The 19,277-nt window shown below is 57.5% G+C and overlaps 6 protein-coding genes across 6 annotated transcripts; 1 reads left to right on the top strand and 5 right to left on the bottom strand.

The window, feature by feature from the left end:
* Positions 1-548: 548 nt before the first annotated feature.
* On the bottom strand, positions 549-1,370 carry C7974DRAFT_391605 (uncharacterized protein). The gene has a single exon (XM_046141595.1). It carries the CDS (start codon positions 977-979, stop codon positions 644-646), a length of 336 nt encoding a protein of 111 aa, XP_045999659.1. The 5' UTR covers positions 980-1,370; the 3' UTR covers positions 549-643.
* Positions 1,188-7,216, bottom strand: C7974DRAFT_308219 (putative response regulator receiver RIM15p; the record flags this gene model as incomplete). Its single annotated transcript, XM_046138161.1, has 2 exons — positions 1,188-6,635; positions 6,680-7,216. 2 exons carry the CDS (start codon positions 7,214-7,216, stop codon positions 1,188-1,190), a joined length of 5,985 nt encoding a protein of 1,994 aa, XP_045999658.1.
* Positions 7,217-9,006: 1,790 nt separating this feature from the next.
* Positions 9,007-10,119, bottom strand: C7974DRAFT_451825 (uncharacterized protein). Its single transcript, XM_046145797.1, has one exon. It carries the CDS (start codon positions 9,779-9,781, stop codon positions 9,098-9,100), a length of 684 nt encoding a protein of 227 aa, XP_045999657.1. The 5' UTR covers positions 9,782-10,119; the 3' UTR covers positions 9,007-9,097.
* A 1,589-nt stretch (positions 10,120-11,708) lies between these two features.
* On the bottom strand, positions 11,709-12,236 carry C7974DRAFT_306512 (uncharacterized protein; the record flags this gene model as incomplete). The annotated part of the gene is made up of 1 exon (XM_046138089.1): positions 11,709-12,236. A coding segment is annotated over one exon (528 nt), but the record flags the coding sequence as incomplete, so codon positions are not given.
* Positions 12,237-13,895: 1,659 nt separating this feature from the next.
* Positions 13,896-15,717, bottom strand: C7974DRAFT_391600 (uncharacterized protein). Its single transcript, XM_046141594.1, has 4 exons — positions 15,299-15,717; positions 14,880-15,252; positions 14,713-14,830; positions 13,896-14,661 (listed from the first exon to the last, which is right to left on the bottom strand). Exons 1-4 carry the CDS (start codon positions 15,443-15,445, stop codon positions 14,211-14,213), a joined length of 1,089 nt encoding a protein of 362 aa, XP_045999655.1. The 5' UTR covers positions 15,446-15,717; the 3' UTR covers positions 13,896-14,210.
* A 1,256-nt stretch (positions 15,718-16,973) lies between these two features.
* Positions 16,974-18,752, top strand: C7974DRAFT_307997 (cytochrome P450 98A3; the record flags this gene model as incomplete). Its single annotated transcript, XM_046138152.1, has 6 exons — positions 16,974-17,104; positions 17,158-17,371; positions 17,421-17,670; positions 17,730-18,373; positions 18,424-18,542; positions 18,593-18,752. Coding segments are annotated over 6 exons (1,518 nt in total), but the record flags the coding sequence as incomplete, so codon positions are not given.
* Between the last annotated feature and the right edge of the window lie 525 nt (positions 18,753-19,277).

The following is a 19,277-nucleotide window of genomic DNA, read 5'->3' as shown; positions in this document are numbered from 1 at the left end:
GCCTGGCCCAAGCGCGCTCCCGTCCGAGCCGGTATCGATTGGCGGAGAAGCTCGGCCTGCGTTGTTCACCGAACCTGCTGCTCTAACAACAGAAGCTCGGGTTGGCAAGTCCTCTGTAGTTGACGCTAAGCACGTATTTGCAATGTCAGCGGCGTTTGCTCATGTTGTTGTTGTCGTGGCGTGGTGGCAAACACGAGTAAGTCCGGCTAACATCCCTAGCTGCCGTGCAGCCCGAGCGAGACAGTGAGCACCTCCATGTCCTCTCCACCTCCACACTAGGCAAGCGTCCACAACACGACACACCAACGCACCGCATCCAGAGCCACGACCCTGCCAGCGCGAACTGATCACGCAGACAGTGCACACGCACACCGATTCCGCAGCGCCGTTTAATGTCTTCTGACGTAGAGCAGTTGACTAGGTTACTGCCGTGCTTGATTTGCGCGGTGCTTGGTTTGTGCGAACGCGCTGCCGTCTCCTTGGAGTCGTGTGTGTGAGGCTGCGACATTGAGTGATAAGCAGTAGGCAGTGAGCAGTGAGCAGTGAATGACGAGTGATGAATACATTGACAACCCCGCTCCATATCATATACCTCCATATACCTCCATATACCTATTTGGAATCTTCCATCTGCTACTCTACACTACACACGCACTATACACACACCCCCGTCGCCACACCAACCCCACCCCTCGAAAAGCGAGCGTACACGATCCTTTTGCCGCTGAAAACGCAATCCATGTGCAGCGTGTACAGACAAAGTAGACAGCGTAGAAGACGCGCGGAAAGACGCGCAGAAAGACACGAAGAGAAGAGGTGAACAGAAGACATGAAGAGAAGAAAAGTAGAAAAAGAAGCACGGAAGAGAAGACAAGTAAAGATACGGAAGAGAAGAGAAGAGAAGAAGAAGAAGACATGTCGTACATAAGCTTAGAAGGAAACAAATAAACAAGCCATGCATGTTTCGGTGCACTACCATTGAAACACCCACACTCCCCCGGTCCACACTCCCCCGGTCCCGTCCCGTCGCGTCCCGTCTAGTCAATCAGTCTGCGTGCGTGCGTCTCGCGGACTCGCACGCCCACCCATCCAACGAGTCCCCATCCAACAACCGCCTCAACACGCCTTCCTGCCCAGTGCCATGCTGTGCTATGCTATGCGATCCCCCCGCCCCGGCCCCGCGGCGACTATCCAGTCTTCACGGCGCGGGGCGTGGGATCCGGATCCGGCGTGACCGCGCCATCCTCGTGTGTTGGCGTGCCTGCGCCCCCAGCACCAGTACCACCAGTACCTCCAGTACCTGCAGCAGCACCACCACCACCACCACCACCCCCGCCCCCGTCTCCCCGCGCAGAAAACAACGCAAAAGCCTCCCGCTCCTCGCCCCCAACGTCCTCGCATATCACACCAGGGACTTCCATTTCGCGCTCCCCGCCGCGCTCTCGGTCCGCCACGTCGCCGTCGACCGAGACCACGCTGCCGCGGCTGTTGGTGCGCAGCATCTCGATGCCGAGTTTGGACGCGTGCGGGCGCGCGTGCGAGTGCGAGTGCGAATGTGAGTGCGCGTGCGCGTGCGCGTCGCGCGTCTGCGGGCCGTAGGTGAGGGACTGCGACTGCGACTGGGATGGCGGGGCGTGGGTGTGCGCGCCCGACTTCGCGGGGCTGGGGGATGTCGGGTCGAGGGCTGTGGGGCTGCGCTTTGCGGCCGCGTGGCCCAGCTCTTCGTCCTCATCGTCGCCGGACTCGGCGGACTCGTGTTTGCGCGAGGACAGCAGGCGGCGCTTGGCGCCGACTTGTTCTGCGGAGCGCTGGCGGCGGATTGCCGGCTCTGCATCTTTCTCCTTTAGATCTCTCTCCTTGTTATCATTTAGATCCATGCGCTCCATGGAATCCCTGATGTTCTTGGGGGTCTTGGGGAGCTGTGAGTCCTTTGGCTCTTTAGACTCGGCATCCTGATCCGAGATCCCCAGCCCGCTCATCGACCGCCCCACCCCAAGCACCGGATGCCACTCCTCCGCCGCGCGGACAACAGTGACCGGCACATCTTCACTCGTGCGACTGTCATTGTCGCCGAAGAACGACGAGCTGATCGAGTCTTCGCGGCTAGACCCGCGGTAGGAGCCGGGCACGTGCGAGAACGCGGACGAGTTGGAAGTTGTCGTCGGGCTGTCTTCCTGTCGGGTCGACTCTTGTCTGAGGCCGGAGGGCATCATGGAGGGGTACATTGTCGGCGCCCAGTTCTGGGGCGGTGCCTTCCACTGACACAGACGACCGAGGGTGTCTGTGAGCTTGGCGATAGTGGGAGGCTTTTCGATGAGCGCATCGAAGTAGTGCGGGGCCTGCAGCTCTTTGAGGTATCCGGTGACTGCGACGATGGGGGTCGTTGTGTTTGCATTTTTGGTGTCGCGGATCATGCGGGCTACGTCGGCGCCGTTGACTTGCGGCAATCTGAACTCCATCATAATGATGTCGAACTTGACCTCGCCCATGGCGTAGCGAATAGCCTCGGATCCATTATTGACAGTCAGCGTGCGACAGCGCAGCTTTTCGAGAAGCTTCTCCATGACCAGCCTCGACACAGGGTGGTCTTCGCAAATGAGCACGTCGAGCGGCCGGAAGAACGGTCCGTCGCCGAAGCTGATCTGCGACAGCCGCCGAGAGCTCTGTCTCCGACGCTGTACACGCAGCAGCGCCTTGGCCCGCGAATCTTCCGTGTCTGACGACGACGGCGAGACATCGAGCACCTGACTGCGTCGCTTGTGGTGACCTGGGAGGAGGTCTCGCACGACGTCGCCGTCTTGAGAGCCGAGTGTCTGAGACCGCGCACGTGGCGAGCTTGCTGGTCCGGCGGAAGACTGGCGTGGACTGGATCCCAGCTTCTCTGAGAACGAACCAGACATGCCAGGTCCTGTCTTCGCGGGCTTGCCTGGCGAGACGGCTTCTGGTGATGGCCGCAAGCCAGACAGACGGTTGGGATCGAACAATCCCGATTGGAGGGGCCCTGGATTGCTGGTTGAGTGTGACAACGTTGAGGAGCTGCTGGATGTCTTACGTCGGTCGTGGTGCTGACCAGTGCTGAACTGTACAAGCAGAGGTGACGACGGCTGTGAGCCTCGGCTGGGCGAAGAGCTCGGTCCGCTGACCGATGGCGATGCTGGTCGACCGCTCGCTCTGTTGGTGGACAAGGTGCGTTGCAGCGGCCCGGGCATCATCGGGCTAGTCTCGAGAGATGGCGAGGGCGAGGTGATTGTGGGCGAGTGTATGGCTGAGCTGGACTTGTTTTGCGGCAGCATTGCTTCTGCGCGCAGCTTCTGAATCACATCCTTATTAGCCTTCTCCAGAACTGGCAAATTCTTGTAGCTAAAGTTGCCGAAGTCATCTGTAGCCATTGGCTCGCTGAGTCTTCTAGACCTGCCTTCTCTGACGTGGGCCGGGATGTGCAACGGGATGAGGCCTCGCTTCATAGTCGAGACGCTGACCTGTGATCGCACTCGCGACAACGCATCGTGCGGCCGGTCTGGATAATCGGCGCTCGGCGTTCCGGCTGACGATGTGCCTTGATCTTCGAATTCCGGCGAGAAGTTCGCCATGGCTGCTCCTCGTGTGTCAAAGTACTCCGTGTCTTCCGGATTCTCAGGTGCAGGAATGAAGGAAGCCTCGTCATCGCGCAATGTCTCCCAATTCACGTCAGCGAACCAAGGGTGGGCTCTTATTTCCTCGCCGCCACTAGCATACTTTTCTTCTGCATTAGCACCCAAGCGCTTGGCAGGATCGGAGCACATCAGGCGATTCATAAGATCTTTTGCATCGTCTGAGATGTCGTAGATGTCTTCCTCTTCCGATGGCCAGTCGATTCTTCGCGCGAGGATATTCTGGAACACTTCGTCTGGCGTGTCGGCGTGGAAGGGCGGATACCCATACAGAGACTCGAACAGGATGCAGCCCAGCGACCACCAATCACTCACTTCATCTTGGCCCTTACCAGCGATGGTCTCGGGTGCGAGGTAGTCGGGGGTACCAACAAACTTCCTCTCATTGCTGTCATCTGGGTCAAATAGCGTCATGTGCGGGGGCGGCATGTGTGTTGTCGCCGGCGGTGTCTGATTTTGAGCTTGTGCAACAGCAGAGTTGCTCATCGATGGGGCAAGAATGTCTGGCGATCCATTGTCGCTGAAATCCTCCTCTTCGATGGGAGACCGTTGCCCAGGCCCAAAGTTGGAGTCTGCGATTGAGAAGCGACGGAACATGGCTTGCAGAGCATCGCTATCAGCGCTATCGCTGCGGTTCCCCGATGTCCTTCGACTTTGTTCGCGGCTCTGGGGCACGTCTCGGCTGAGGCTGAAGTACGACGGCTGACCAAGATCGCCAGCAAGCGCGGGCGTCATCGATGGAGTTGTGGATGGCGACGGGTTGAGATCAAAAGACGCAGATCGTGACGCTGAGGAGCCAGAGGCGGCACGATGGAAAGGACCTGTCTTCAGCAGGTCCGGCGCGTGCTCGTTGGGGTCCGACTTCAAAGCACGCTTTTGACGCCCAATCATACCCATTCGTGACAGACCAAAGTCGGTGAGTTTTAGATGGCCCTTGGCATCAATCAGCAGATTGTCTGGTTTGAGATCGCGATGGACGATGCTGCGGCTGTGAAGATGTTCCACGCCCAGGACAACCTCAGCCAGGTACTTTTTCGCCCAGTCTTCTGGTAGAGCACTGAGGACCTTGATGAGCGACGCACAATCGCCTCCATTTAGATACTCCATGACAAGGTACAGATAGTCCTTGCTCGAGAACGTCCAGTAGAGCTTTGCAACAAAGTCGCTCTCGCCCTGCCACATCATGATCGCCCGCTCGGCCTTGACATTGGTGACTTGATTCTTGGCCACCATGTCTGCCTTCTTGAGGACCTTGATGGCGTAGTATTCGCCGGTAGACTTCTTCTTGGCAAGATAGACGCTGCCAAATGCGCCCTTGCTAATGGGCTTGACGACCTCGAAATCCTTGATGGAGGGAGGTACCGCGCGTGGCTGCGGTTGTGTGACAGGCAGCAGTCGAGGCGACAGACCTCTTGGGCCATCTGATCCAGCGGTGGACGACTGCCTGCGGTGGTGATTGATTGCCATTGACATGGCAGGTGAGGAGAAGTCGGTGGTCGTTAAGACGGGTGATGTTATTGGAGAATGGAAAGCATCGGCACCGCTGGACATACGAGGCTTTGTTCGTAGGGGTGACGCTGGTGGTGCTGGGTGCATGGTACGAGCAGGCGACTGTTGCCGGCTGGAGAAGACACTTGGCAGAATCAAGCTCTTGCGTTTTCGTTCTCTCGAGCTGGCTACTCTGCTGAGACCGAGTTCCGAGTTGGCTGGTGAGTCAGCTCGTCGCGGGCCGGACAGGACTGACGACCGCATACTGGTATCGCTCTCCATGCCTGCATCGCTCTCGAAATGCATAGACCGTCGATTGCCTTGGCTCGCGATACTGATGGGACCAGCATGTGATCTGGGTGTCTGACAGCCGGCTCTCGGGCTGCTGGATCTTGTTGAATCTGCCACGGATGACTCTCGACGTCCTACTCGTATGGGCAGAGATGTGTCTGAGGCGTTACGCAGGGCATTGGCCATAGCCGATGGAGCGTCGAAGGATCCAGGGAAGATGCCCTCGTCACCTCCAGGGATGTCATTTACATCTGGCGGCGGTTCTCCCTCTGCTGTTTCGTCGTCTGAGGAGCTGTCCTCTCCAGCAGCTATGCGGGCAGCCTTCACGATGGCGGCTTCAATGCACTCTTGGACCAGGATGTCGAACTCGATGCGTAGTCGCTCGGAATACTCGAGGATATGTCGATGCCTGAAGACGGCCTCGATTTTGACCTTGGCCAGCCGGTTGGTGTCTTCGCAGAGCAGCCTCAAGCCGTCGCTGAAGTCTGACGAGCCAGAGGTTGGCGACTGCCACTGCATCACTTGCGAGATGCGGTTCTCAGACTGCGGCGACTGCGTGCGGATCTCAGAGGCATTGCGGATGTTGTCCTTGATGGCTGGCGTGTTGACTTCCAGTGCAGTGTCGCACAAGTCGAGCACCAGCTCCACGATGCGAGCAAGCGGCCGTCGAACAGCGAAGGAGCGTGCTCGATGATGCCCGAAGCCAGACGCATTGGACCGCTCTCTGGATCTCGAGGGTGGAGAAGCAGGAGAGTTGCGCCCGGACGGCGTGCCAGAGGACGAAGTCGACATTGGCTGAATCAGGTGGCCTTGGTACTCGGGTGGCTGAATCAAAGCTGCGGGGTCTGCGGGCGCGGCTCTCGAAGGGCGGGCCTGTGCCTCGAGGGTATCCAGAACGCGGACAATGGCGTTGCGGTGCTCGGATAGCGTCTCCTGGGCCAGCTGCACGTCCATCTCAGCGCGGTGCTCCTGCAGACACAGCTCCGAGTGCTTCTCGAACCACCACGGGGTGATCTGCCGCTCACAGATGCGACACAGCACGGGCAGTGGCGGCGGATGGTTGCGCGGGTCGTCGGCGCTCTGGTCGGCCAGTCCGGTGAGGTAGTGGGCGAGGACTTCTGCGCCGACGCCGAGCGACTCGACGAGCTCCTCGGGCAGGTCAATGGTGACCTCGCGGAGCACGGACGGGCGGACCATCCACATTGTCTGGCACTGTTAGCGTCCGACGGCAGACCAGACGAACTACGCACATGACTCTCGGCGCCCGTGGCGCGGTCGTAGACCATGATGCCCTGCGCCTCGAGGTTCAGGATCTGTTCATCCTCGTCGGCGTCCTTGGTCGGCGAGGGCGGCACGGCGTGCTCGGCATCGACGGCGGGCCGCGAGCGCTTGCGGCGCAGCAGCGAGTGCGGGCCCATGCGCACGGAGAAGCGGGCGATGTGGCTGCGCGAGTCGTACTTGCGGACAGACTCGATGGTCTCGGCAAAGCCGTCCTTGCCGGCGAAGATCAGGTCGAGCACGGGCTGGCCGATGACGGCGGCGGGCAGCGTGCCGACGACGTCGCGCCACGACGGGCTGACGTAGCGGACGTGGCCCGACAGCCCCAGGTCCATGATGACGTTCAGGCTGTGCTCGGCGGCCTCCTTCAGGTCGTCCCTCTCCTCGCGCATGTCCTGGCTGACGGTGCGCTCCATGTTGACGCGCTGCTGGGCACTGGAGGCCGTGGCCTCGCGGCGCAGCGCCGTGACGGCCGGCGGGGCCAGCGTGGTCGGCTGCACCTCGTACATAGCGGCCGCTGGACTGAACGGGCGTCGCCCGGGGCCGGTGGAACTGGGCTATGTGCGCGCGGCCAAGACCATCGTGGGAGGGCAGCCGGCGAGCGCGTGCGGACGGCGCGGACGGTGCAGACGGGCGGACGGGTGCGAAGGGTGCTGGGCGTGCGTGTGGGCGTAGAGTTGCGGCGGGTGACGGCTAGACGAGCGGCATCGCGGGCCCGGCGGGCAGCAGACGGGCAGACGGGCAGAAGGGCGGGCGGGCAGCTCACGGGCAGGCGAATTGGCGCGTAGCGAGCGTTGCGGCGTGGGCGTCGCGAGCGGTCGTTGTGTTTGGGGTGGGCAGCAGAGGGGCACACAATAATGCTGCAGATGCGGACGGGCCTCAGCCATTCACGACTCGGCGCGGCGGGACGCACGGCGCGAGCGTGACAAGAGGCCGCGGCTGCAGCTCGGGCACTGGACGGGCGCACTGCACCCACTGGACGCACCGCCGGCGACGCTATCCAGCTGGCATTCCCCACGCCTTAGAGCGCTGAGGGCGCCAGTGATGGCAGAGCCCGCTCTGAAGTCACCTGCGCGACACGCTGCACTGGGCGCCCGCTGCCCCGGCGCTGCGCCTGTGTTCGCCTGTGCCCGCCTGCATCACCACCACGCCCGCCGCCCTCATTCTTGCATGTTTCAGCGCCGCGAGCGTGGCGAGGCTCGACGTCGGCCAGAGTGCAGCAGCTGTCGTGCGAGGGGGCCCGGCATGGGGCGACGCGGTTGGCCCGGTGATCTGCATCGCTCGCCTGTCGCGGCCGCTCGAGTCGTTCGCTGCTGCTATTTAGCCGGCCGCCCTGGCTCGCTGCTGCGAGCTCCTGGCCGTGTCCTGGCCGTGTCCTGGCGTGTCCTGGCCGTGGCCTGCGCGTCCTGGCCGTGACCCTGCTGCACGTCCTGGCCGTCACCCTGCTGCGCGCCGTGCAGCGCATCGCCGTGCCAATCTTGAAAATCTCTGCTCCTCCACGCCGTCTAGCTCATCACCATGCCAATCTGCAAATCTCTGCACCCGCCTGACGGGCACGTTCGCTCAGCGCACGAGACGAGGCGCTGCGGCCGATGAGTGCAGCGCAGCGCAGTGAGATGAGCATCTGCATTCACGCTTACCGTCAGCCGTGCGTCCAACGTCTGCATCCCTACAGCAATCCCCCGACGCCTGTCTGCTTCCAGCCGGCTGCTGCACGGCTGTCGGCGGCGGTTAGCGCACGTTGTGGCTGCACGCTGTCCTGTTTGGGCGGGGAGGCACGAACGACTCGCTCACACCACGGTCAGGCGACGTCAAACGTCACACAGCGTCTCTTTGTTTATGACAAACGCTGCAGCATCAACACTGGTCCCTGCGAAACCCTCCTCTGCGCGCAACCTGACGCCTGCAGATTGCCCTAGCTGCCCGCCAGTCGCCGCTGCAGCTGCCCTTCACAATGCACCCTCCAGTGATCCAGACCCGCTAGGCCTGCATCCAAGACGCTCGTCCTAATAATGCACCGTAAACAGCACCGATCTGTAGCTGATTCGCTATTTCCGATCCAAACCACCCGTATTCGTGCGGGAATCTGGGGAACTGCTCCCGACGCCGCCAAAGCTTATGGGCACGGCAGTCGTGAGCGTTGTCCCGCGTGCTCATGGGGCGCCGATCCACCGAGCGGAGAGAATCGCCACGGAGAGGCCAAGCGTGGAGCGTTATCAAGTGCTTACTGCCTATTTCAGGACCCTCTCAGGCACGTCGTGCGCCGACTTGAAACCGTTGACCTGACCAACAGAACTCTCTGCAATCACTCTCGCTATCTGCAATCACTCGCACTATCTAATCCAGGAACTCGCTGCCATACCCGCCCGTCTCCGCCCCACTCACGTGCTCTAATCGAACCACACATCCTCCGGCTTCCACACCTCTCCCTCCTCTCCCTCCCCCTTCTTCACAACCAGTCTCGGATCCTCCTTACTCGCCTCTGCCTTCTCGCCCCCAACCACCTTCTCTTCGTACAACACCTCGACCACCTCCCCTCCCTCCTTCCCTCCGTGGTCAAAGAACACCTCCTGCCCCACCCTCGGCACCCTCGTCTTATCCCCCTTCGCCAGTCCCCCCGCGCTCTTCGCTTTCTTGCTCGTGTTGCCGATCTGATTAGCGCCACGGCCGCGCTTCATAGCCGGGTGAACCGGGCCATGGTCTCCAGACGTCGAGTCCGATGTTCCCGAGGCGTCTGACGCCGGCACAGAGGCATCTGAGGACTGTCGGCGGAACTCGAGGAACGCGGCTTGGTTCGACGCAAGGTGCTCCGCGTCTTCCCAGTGCTGCATGCAGTTCGTCGCGCTGGCGCGGTGCGATTTCCCACCCGCCGCGGGCTTGGAGCGCGAGGTGAGTGTGGACGCGGCGGCGTCCTGCTGGCGTGTCGTCGGCATTGCGGTGGGGCGGTGTCGTGGCGTGGAGTAGACGGGCTGCGTTGCTGTGTGCAGACACAAGCGATGCGGTCTGATAGGCAAGGGAGTGCGTGTGTGTATACCGCGTTGGACACGTGCGAGCGCAGTGCGAGGAAGTGACATGTGTAGACGCACTCTTGCGGCGCCTGAGGTATGTATTATGCGTCACTGCACATCCCTCGTAGCAACGCTGGGCCGTCCCGTCCCTCCTTTCTTACCCCATACCCACCTGCATCATCGATTACGGGTGCATTTGCAATTGCACACACGCTATGGTAGCACACCGCGTTTATCGTGACGTTGATGATCGGGCGTCGTGGAGCGCGCGCATCGGGACTAGACGGTCCCTGATCAGTACTAGCCACGCCCAGACTATCCCGAAACGGGCCTAGTGCCTCAGTCAACCAATGAGCGCGAGGTACTGCTCCGCCGACAGGTACGGCTCTGCGAGTCGCGCGACCGCGACCGCGACACAGCAGCCTCGCGAGCAGTCTCCACGGGCCAGCGCTGGAGCCTCAGGCGTGAGATGCTGCGGCTCAGGTGTAATCGACGGGCGGTGGCATCGGGACCTGGACGGTACCTAGCACAGCACGCACGTACGAAGCGGTGCCGAAGTTTCAGGCTCCGGCAGCGCAGAGGCAAGGGGGTGCTGTGGCTGGCCTGCGTCTAGACTGGCATCTGGCTAGTGGGATACCCCGGATCTTGGCTGTGGCTGGGAGGATACCTACTGCAGCCCGGGCCCGTGGTGTGGCTGTGGCGCTGGGGTGCGGAGGGTGGTTTGAGGCTTGCCTGCTGTCGGTCAGGGATGCTGGGGAGAGTGTGCCGGCGTCTTCTCCCAGCGGCGCAGAGGTATGTGCTGTGGTGTGCGTTGGAACCCCCCCCCCCCCCCCCCCCCCAAAGTTGTCTAGTGTTCGGCTCGGCGTCGATGCCGCTGTAGGGGTGATCTGCTTCCAGTGCTCTCTGGGTTTCGGAGCGTGGAGCGCAGAGATCCGGGATCGAGCCATATGGCACCCTCCGCGCGAAGCACAGAACAGCTCTTGGTCGCGGACCCTCCCATCATGCTGAGGTAAATAGCTTGAGTTAGACGCAGAAAAGGGACTGCGCCCTGGCATATCCGACCACAAAGTCCCACGTGCCGCTCGGAAGATATATACACGACACGCTTAACGCCTCTGCGCCATCGACGCCGCAGTCCAGGACCGACTCGCGGAGAAACGTCGCACGTGCTAAAGGTCTGCGTCGGTGCAGTCAACACACCGCACACCCGTTTCCCACCCTCGGAACCCAGACCCCGAGGCTCCCGCGTCTGCATCCGTTCCGTGTCTGCACCTCCCGCCATCACCCCGACGATCCCACGCATCTAGTTCCACACCCACTCGGATGCGTCCACTGCGACTGTTCGAGGGGTCAATTCTTAGCAGTAACTAGTTGAGTTGGGTGCGTGAGTGTCGCAACGAAGTGACCAGGAAGTGGCACGTATGACTATCAGCGGGATTTGAGCGGCAGGTACAAGGGCGTAGATGACTTGGCCAACTGAGTCACGCTGAACCAAAGACTCTCGTTTCAGGGGTTGGATCCGGCGATGAGTGTGCTCGGATGCACACGAAGGTAAGGCACACAATCCAATCGACCAAGTCCCATGAAGCCTACTGGCATCACTGAGCTTTGATTGATATACCGGGGCAACATTGAGGTCTTTCTCAGCTTTTTTGGTTTATACCCAAGTATCTGCGCAACGTGCGTTTCAGTGGAGTCTTCTCAAAACAGGCCGATAGTATTATTGTTGAAGAGTTATTAGCCCTATTTCTGTTGGAGAATCTATTATTCATCCGACTGTTCTGCACAGTGATCTTCGCACTGTAGACAGCAGACTCAATCCTGCCGCTCTCTCTAGCAAGTGCCATCCACCAGTCTTCTCTCGTCCACGTCCCTGTGGGTAGCAGCAACCTCGTTGGCAGAGGTCCCGAAAACCCAGACTTGCCGGAAAAGCCTCCATCAGGACGTCCACGGGACTGCAGGAATCTCGTAGAGCCTCACGTCCTTCACGTCCCTAGCAAATCACCATCTCGCCCTCCCCAACCACCACCTCGATATCCCGCGCGCACCCAGTGCCCCCAAAGCCCTGCTCAAGCCTCTTCTGCACTTCTGCCAGGTACCCGCCGTCCCGCCCCGTGCGAATCAGCACCTCAATGTGCGCCAGGCTTCCGTGGCGATACACATCGTACAGCCGCCTGTAGCTCGTGTTGAGCAGCACGCTGCAATGCTCGATGACCAGATGGCGCAGCGCGCGCGCCGCGGACTCGCCAACGACGTCGAAAAAGAAGTCTAGATCGTATGAGCGGACGCGGAAGGTGTTGTACTTGTACACGAGCAGCGCGGTCTCGTGGCGCAGCTGGGCGCTTGTGCGGGGCAGGGCGCGGATGGCTTTGCACAGGCCGTGCTGTTCGCGCCAGATTTTGCGGGAGGTGAAGGGGGCGTTTTCGACGCGGGCGTAGATCTCGTGGCCGCCCAAGACGTGCTTGTAGATCTTGTTGCGCAGTTCGGCGGGGAGGCGGAGCAGGGGGGAGTGCTGCTTGTTGCGGGCGATGCTGGGCGGGTGTTAGGATTGCATGGTGTCGTGATACGTTGATACCTACCGCTTTTGATAGAGGGCTCCGGAGTCGGCCTCGATGGCGGTGTCGATGGCGGCCTTTGCTTGCGCAGCCTTGCTGTCGACGATCGCCTTCGCGTCCTGGACTTTGGCTGCCATGGCGTCTTTGGCCTGCTTGACTTGTATGTCTAGCATCGCCATTGCGTACTGGAGTCTGGCATCCATCGTTTCCTTTGCCTGCATGGCCTGTATGTCCACTATCGCCTTTCGCATGTCGCTGGACCTCGTGTTAGCGCGATGCCGTGTCAGTGTTGCTTGCTTTGAGGCACTTGCACGATATCTTGACTTGCGTGCATTGTAACGGGCTCGGTTGTCAAATGCAACGTGTGTATTGTGCGATTCGTTGGAAATCTACGCTGTGGGATCAGGGTCCATGTCGATGCCGAGATGTTGGCGTGAGTGAAAGCCCGTTTGCAAGGACTGCTAGTGAAATAGAACCACCTAGAACTTGATTTGCTGCACTATTCCGCGGGAAGAAGGTTCACAGTAAGCCCGCGATGGACAGTTCGGCGAGGGCGGCTATAGTAAGTGAGTCATTCCTCACTTTCAGTGACCAGATTACAGTGTAGACGTGCCTCCTTCATTGTCCCTTACTCGGAACGAGCGCTGATTTATACACTAAAGGCGGGATACAGACTGATTGCGCCGCACTGATCAGTACTACATCCCAGACCAAGTTCTCGGACGCAATGAATCGTACATTGTCTTACTATCCCAACAAATCCTATCTGATCTGCACATAGAACAGCTCAGGACCAGTAGCATTTGCTCTTCCTACGCCTCCTTACTAAGCTGTAACAGAACTTATTTGTTTGCTCTTAGTAGCTGTGAAGGAATCAAGAAGCCAAGAGCGTATCCAGGTAATCACATTGGACCACTGATCTGCCATAAGATCAGATGGGACGTAACCAAACAGGGAGCATATAGGGGAACGTTCCTCTAGCTCCCAGAGCAGCCAAGTCATTTGTCGCGTGCTTGATGACTTGAGCCGCTCTTCTGAGCATCACCGTGCTGATAGGGACGCTCCTAAGCTAGTCGGAATCCCTCTAAGTGGCTCCAACATACCTCCTCGTGCTCTTCCACGAGAGCAGCTACACAAGCATTGCTGATATTCAGCGCCACTTACATATGATCTCCAGACCAGCACAAGTGTAGCGATGTCTCCTGGTGTATTTGCGTGCAGGCGTTCCGACCAGTATCAGGGTTGCGGCGTTGGCACGGGTAGAGGTGATGATTGTCCATGTAATTGACTCCGAAAGAACTAAGGGTCTGACTTGTTATGAGATACGTGTACTTCATTGGCTTTGAACACCTACTGCCGGAGTGGATGGTTCTGAGCTGCAGGGCAGTGGTACGGTTTTTGCCTCGTGGTCCTAAAATTACTCTCTTCATTGTTTCACTTGTTATTTTGACTAGGCAGTACTCTGACCGTAGACGTGAATCCTACGGCTTGTGTTGACGGGTAATCCTTGGTGAAGACATGAGCAATAGTGTAGCCATACCGTAGTGGGTCAGGTTCCTGTAGATGGTCAGTCTACAAGGGCAAAAAACAAGCGATTGAAGCCATTGATAGACATGTCTACTACTGTTGACATTCTGATGTATTGATAGACTATGAAAATGCAGTGAGGAGGACTGTTCAAGTATGCACACTCTTCTTTGTTCCCTCTGTCCTTTAATCAAACATTCCTTTACTAGGGTTTAAGTGTATAGTTACTTGTCCTAGAGATCAACTACCTGTGTTAAACGCCGTTTTATACTTACCACGCAATGAGTCATGTGAATGAGATTGGATTAACATTATGAATATGATAGATGCAACGGAATAGTCAAGTGTGGCGTGCGCGCTGCAGTGTGAACCGGCCACTGATGCAGCACCTGACCAACGAAACGGTTTCCCACCTACGACATTCTTGCCACTCGATCATCGGCGCTGGAGTCATCGCCATGCTCACTATAAGCAACCGTGACTTCACGAGTCGTGGTGATTCGATCGCAGTCCTTCGCGTCTCTGAGGATGCTTCTGTCGCTCTGATCATCGCCCTCGAGTGCTATTGTGTCCAGGCCTTTCTTCTGCGCTGAGATATCGGTCCTCATACCTATTCTCCGCCCCGAGCGTGGTGTGTCCTCCAGTCGATATGAGCCGGTGTTGCCGAAGCTCGGGCCTTTGCTGTCGCCGCGACTGGTGAAGTCTTGGACCATAAGACGCATGAAGGGAATGGAGGCGGCCATGATGGTGATGGCGGACTCGGTGATGGCCCAGATGAGAACATCGCCGATGTTGTAGGTGAAGTCGGCCCATGTTCCGATCAAAGGTAGATATGCGGTCTTCACGGCGCACGCAACACCGGCTCTAAGTTGTGTTAGTCGTACACCCTTGTATTTCACGGTGTTGCTGGCTTACAAGCACCCCATGCTCATCGCCAGAATGATGTTCCACTTCTCGCGGCGTTTCATCTGCAGCTTGTGGATGATGAGGCACGGACATATCGCGAGAAGAAAATCCATCAAGGAAGAATAGGCTACCTCAGTCAACATTTGTCTGTAGACTCAATCACCTGCAAAACTTACCACCAACGAACATGCTAAAGTAGATGACGATGCGATTATCCCAGCACGTTCCTGGCGTTTCCAAGTCCCACAGCTTTCGAAATGGGGTGCATTGCACCCATGTCATGATCGCTGTAGCATAGAACGTGAGCTGCACGGTGACTATGATGAACCATAGGAGTTGTTTTTGCCATTGGATGACCGTGAGACGCAGAAGAGTGACACAAAAAGATGCCTTGCTGAGAGGTACAGAAAACAGGCCAAAGGTCTCGCCAATGTACATGTAGTATATACCTGTGGGTAAGACACTCTTGTCTTCGATGTCGTTAAAGCGCTGGCCAATGCCGTATCTGATCGAGATCTGCAGAAAGATGGTGTAGTTCAGTGAGAGAACCTGTCACAGTGTTAACGAGAGCGGGTGCGAAGAAAGTTAATATTACCCAAGCAACCGCAAGCAGCGTGTCATCCCATCCAAACAGTTTTGAATATCGTGCTTTACAGTAGAAGCGAAGAAGCATGAACACCAACGGGAGCACCGTCAGGACCCATAGTGTCACGATGATCTTTGGGCCGTTGGTGTCTCCCATGATTGTCGATAGCGGTCAGATGGGATCGTACAAAGCGAACGGTGGTACCGATTCAAGCACAAGCTACACTGGGCGCTTTCACAATATTAAACAGATGAAATCACGCCGTGCCAAGGGAGAGGTTGCCAGCCGCCTCATGCCCTGGAAGTGTTGCACTGGCAGTATCGCCTGCGATTTTTTGAAGCACAGTCTCCTGGCCTACGCACACCACCGAGGTGACTGGAGACGAGGTGGCGCCGAGCGCGGCGCATCATGGCCCTTCAGAGATCCTGATCCTCCCGTGCGATGGGCCGAATGGAGCCGCCGTGGCCTGACTTCACACCGGCGTATGTAATATGTATGTACCTGAAGCACACGGTGGAGCAGCTGCATGCTGCAGGCGCTGGTCGCTCAGTGGCCACTGCCACGCGGCCTAGAATGCTTAAATTTTGAAGGAGACGGTCTGTCACTTCACCGCACGGCGGTTCAATGATCTTAACTGGGACTTTGCCAGTCATTGGCTGGAGAGGGGTCTGCATAGGACTTGATGGTTCCAGATATATGCAGACTCATTTGCTGTCAGTGATGATGCTTACCTATGTTCAGCATTTACCATACTCAGCGAATCTTGCACATCGCTCTTACCGTTCATTCGAGACCGCGCGTTCGGATATCGCGATTGAAGCGCGCCCATCGCTAGCACAGCGATACCACGGATGCGGGCGGGGTGTGCCGTGATTGGTGCGCTATTTCAATTTGTGATTATGGGACACGTCGAGCATGCATCCGTATGGCGGGTGGATCTCGGGAGCGTCACAGCACAGAGGGAGAAGGGCCGTTCATGTTGTCGACCCTGGACGCTCATGGCCCGTGTCGACCCTGTAAATATAATTGACCGACTCTGCGAGGCTAACGCGGCAGGATGGCCAATCACGCATCAGACAATGGATCTCCGTCGGCCCCGCCTGCTCCAGCAGGATCGTTCCGTTCCTCAGCCCGCATGCGCCTCAAAAATCTACACCACACACTCCTCTCACCCGGCACAGCAAGGACCGAATCGTATTCGATGCGGAAATTTTGCCTGCCGCTGCAATTTGTGGGTGCCCGGTCTTCTTTCCATCTGGGAATGTTGCATTCAGGTCTTCCGACACTAAACGTTGTGCAAGGAACCGCCCAGTGACAATTATGCAGGAGGTACATGGGCACCTTGTAGGAATGGACTAGCAAATTCGGCTGAGCAAGTAGGGAACAGCCGCGAGCGGCGCGACATTTGGGTATCAAGGTTGTTTAGTATGCTCGAATGTCAGCTACGCTCTAGGTACTTGAGTACGCGTTCAGCAACCAATGGCTAGCTACATCTATCCCCTTACACACATACACACCTAGTGGGATCATACATCACGATGGTTACTGTTCAGTCGTGGTTCATATCGCTAATTGGGGCTGTCATTCTTGCGGTGGCCGTTGACTATGTGCACATGCTACGCAAGAGGCAGAAGATGGTAACATTGACCGTTCACCACAAGGCCCTTGCTGACACACACCGTTACAGCCACCTGGTCCACGCCCATGGCCAATTATTGGAAACACTTTCAGCTTGCCCGACGTGAAGCCGTGGTACCTCATGGAACAGATTTCAAAACAATATAATTCCCCAGTCATCACATTCTGGATCGGAAGGTCAGGGTCCTGATCAATGCTGCCCACGTACTGTTGTTAAAAAAGTGCCTTAGGAACCCAACTGTTTGGATCAACGATGCTTGGTCCGCCCATGAGATCTTAGTCAAGCGCGCGGGAATCTACTGCTCCCGCCCGAGAATGCTCATCTTTGCCGAACTCGGTGCGGGACAGTGGAACATGCTGAACATGTACACGATCACAAAGCAGCAGCGAGAGCGATTTCGAGATCACCGGAAGCTGACCCATCTTGGCGTTGGCGTACATCAGGTATTTTGACGAGCTTCGTGTAGTTGAACTTTAGTCTCACAACCATAAGGTGCAAAACTACAGGAACTTACAAGATGACGAGAGCAAGGTCTCTACTTGTGATCTCCTGACTTCACCAGATGACTACGTTGCTCATTTCGAGCGCTATGCAACAAGTGTAGTTTCCATCATTGGTTTTGGTCGACGTGTTGCCGACACCAAAGATCCTCTCATAACCGAAGTCATTGACATAATGCATAAAGCTGCTGAATTGGCAGTGCCTGCAAAGGACTTCCCGCGTCTCATGGAAACGTTCCCTGGTGAGTTATCTCAAACCCTTCATATTAGACAGAGAGGCTAACAGGGGCGAAATCAACAGTGCTTGCAAAATTTCCCAACTGGATGGCTCCCTGGAAACACGGCATGGGTCAAGCTGCGGTTCCAAAACATACCGGCGTCGACTTCTTTTACGCCCTTGCAGAAGAGGCAAATGAGCGTGAGCAAGATAATTACTCAAAGCTGGTCTTTAAAGAGGCACCCAAGTACAACCTGCATCAGCTTGAGATCGCTGGTCTTGCGGCAAATCTTTTGGGGGCCGGTGCTGACACCACTGCAAGCACACTCATAACCGCAGTACTTGCCATGCGAGCTTTCCCAGAGACTCTGAAGCCCGCATGGGAAGAGTTAGATCGCGTGGTAGGCTCGTCACGTAGTCCTGGAGCGGATGACGATCTGCCATACATGCGTGCCTTTGTCAAAGAAGTTCTTCGCTGGCGTTCGGTTGCGATTGTGGGTGGTATGCCGCATGCACCAACACAGGACGATATCTGGAACGGTTACTTGATACCTCGAGGCTGTTGGGTCCAAGGCAACGTATGGGCCATACACCACAACGATCGCGACTTCCCTGAGCCTGACCGTTTCAACCCTCGACGCTATCTAGATACTCCAGATGCTCGCCCTTTCCCAGTCGGGAAGGGATACATGACATTTGGCTGGGGCCGAAGATCATGCGCCGGTCAGGTAAAAACACTGACTGATTAACGTACAACCGCGAGCTGACCACACTAAAGTTTCTGGCTGAGCAAGGCGCATATCTTAGCGTATGTCGCCTGGCATGGGCCTTCAAAATTGCACCTGCTCTTGATGCAACGACTGGACATGCGATTCCAGTCGACATATTCGATTACTCGTAAGTAAATTGGTCATCTCTTTCGTGGACAGCTGATTAATAGCCTTCAGTGACGGATCAAACTGGCGGCCAAATCCCTTCCAAGTAAGATTTGAGCCACGGAACCCGGATATCAAGCACACCGTCATTCGGGAAGGAAGGCAGGCTCTGAAGGATCTGAGTAAGTACGATGGGGACAGCAAGTTCAGGCTCAGCACCTACTACGCCTAGACCCCGATGAGACTGGACCCTGGCAGGCTGGGGTGATTTCCAGAAGGCTGCAGTCCACGGCGTTGTGTTCTCGTAGAAATTGGCCTATTGGCCATGCGACAACTTCAGACCCAGTTTTTTCCCGATGGTCATGCGATAATGCACGCCAAGTGTCATCCTGAACATGTACATGGGTTGCATGGATAATTGCCGCTCGTGCACACGTGCATATCGCTTCCATATTCGGTAAGCGGCATTTGGGGTCTCCTCAGAATCAACGTCGACGGCCTCCCGATCGAATGTGAAGCGCATAAGCGAGCCATATGTCCGCGATAGCACGTTCCCTCCAAGTCCCGTCGCTTGACTTGCAGGCATACCGCATTGCGACCGCTCCGAGCCGCCACTGCATCCTGCTTCATGATCCCCAGGAAACATGAGACCTTCCTTGAGTCTAGCCACTAGTCCAATGCAACTAGCTAACGGCACAGTATACCGGTACCTAGCATCTATGCCCTGCAGCTCTATGGTGCGCTTGGTGGGGGCTTT

This window comes from Boeremia exigua (assembly GCF_020726555.1).
Source record: "Boeremia exigua strain MPI-SDFR-AT-0100 chromosome Unknown C7974scaffold_4, whole genome shotgun sequence".
Classification (NCBI taxonomy): Eukaryota; Fungi; Ascomycota; class Dothideomycetes; order Pleosporales; family Didymellaceae; genus Boeremia; species Boeremia exigua.
Note: the sequence above shows the minus strand (reverse complement) of the source record. Positions and strands in the feature narration are given on the sequence as shown.

Excerpts from the sequence above, each read along its gene's own strand:
- C7974DRAFT_391605 (XM_046141595.1), bottom strand. The coding sequence starts at position 979 with ATGGTAGTGCACCGAAACATGCATGGCTTGTTTATTTGTTTCCTTCTA.
- C7974DRAFT_391600 (XM_046141594.1), bottom strand. The coding sequence starts at position 15,445 with ATGGGAGACACCAACGGCCCAAAGATCATCGTGACACTATGGGTCCTG. Across the intron at positions 14,831-14,879 it reads CTTTAGCATGTTCGTTGGTG|CCTATTCTTCCTTGATGGAT; the intron begins GTAAGTTTTGCA and ends TGACTGAGGTAG. Across the intron at positions 14,662-14,712 it reads GCGATGAGCATGGGGTGCTT|AGCCGGTGTTGCGTGCGCCG; the intron begins GTAAGCCAGCAA and ends AACACAACTTAG.
- C7974DRAFT_451825 (XM_046145797.1), bottom strand. The coding sequence starts at position 9,781 with ATGTCACTTCCTCGCACTGCGCTCGCACGTGTCCAACGCGGTATACAC.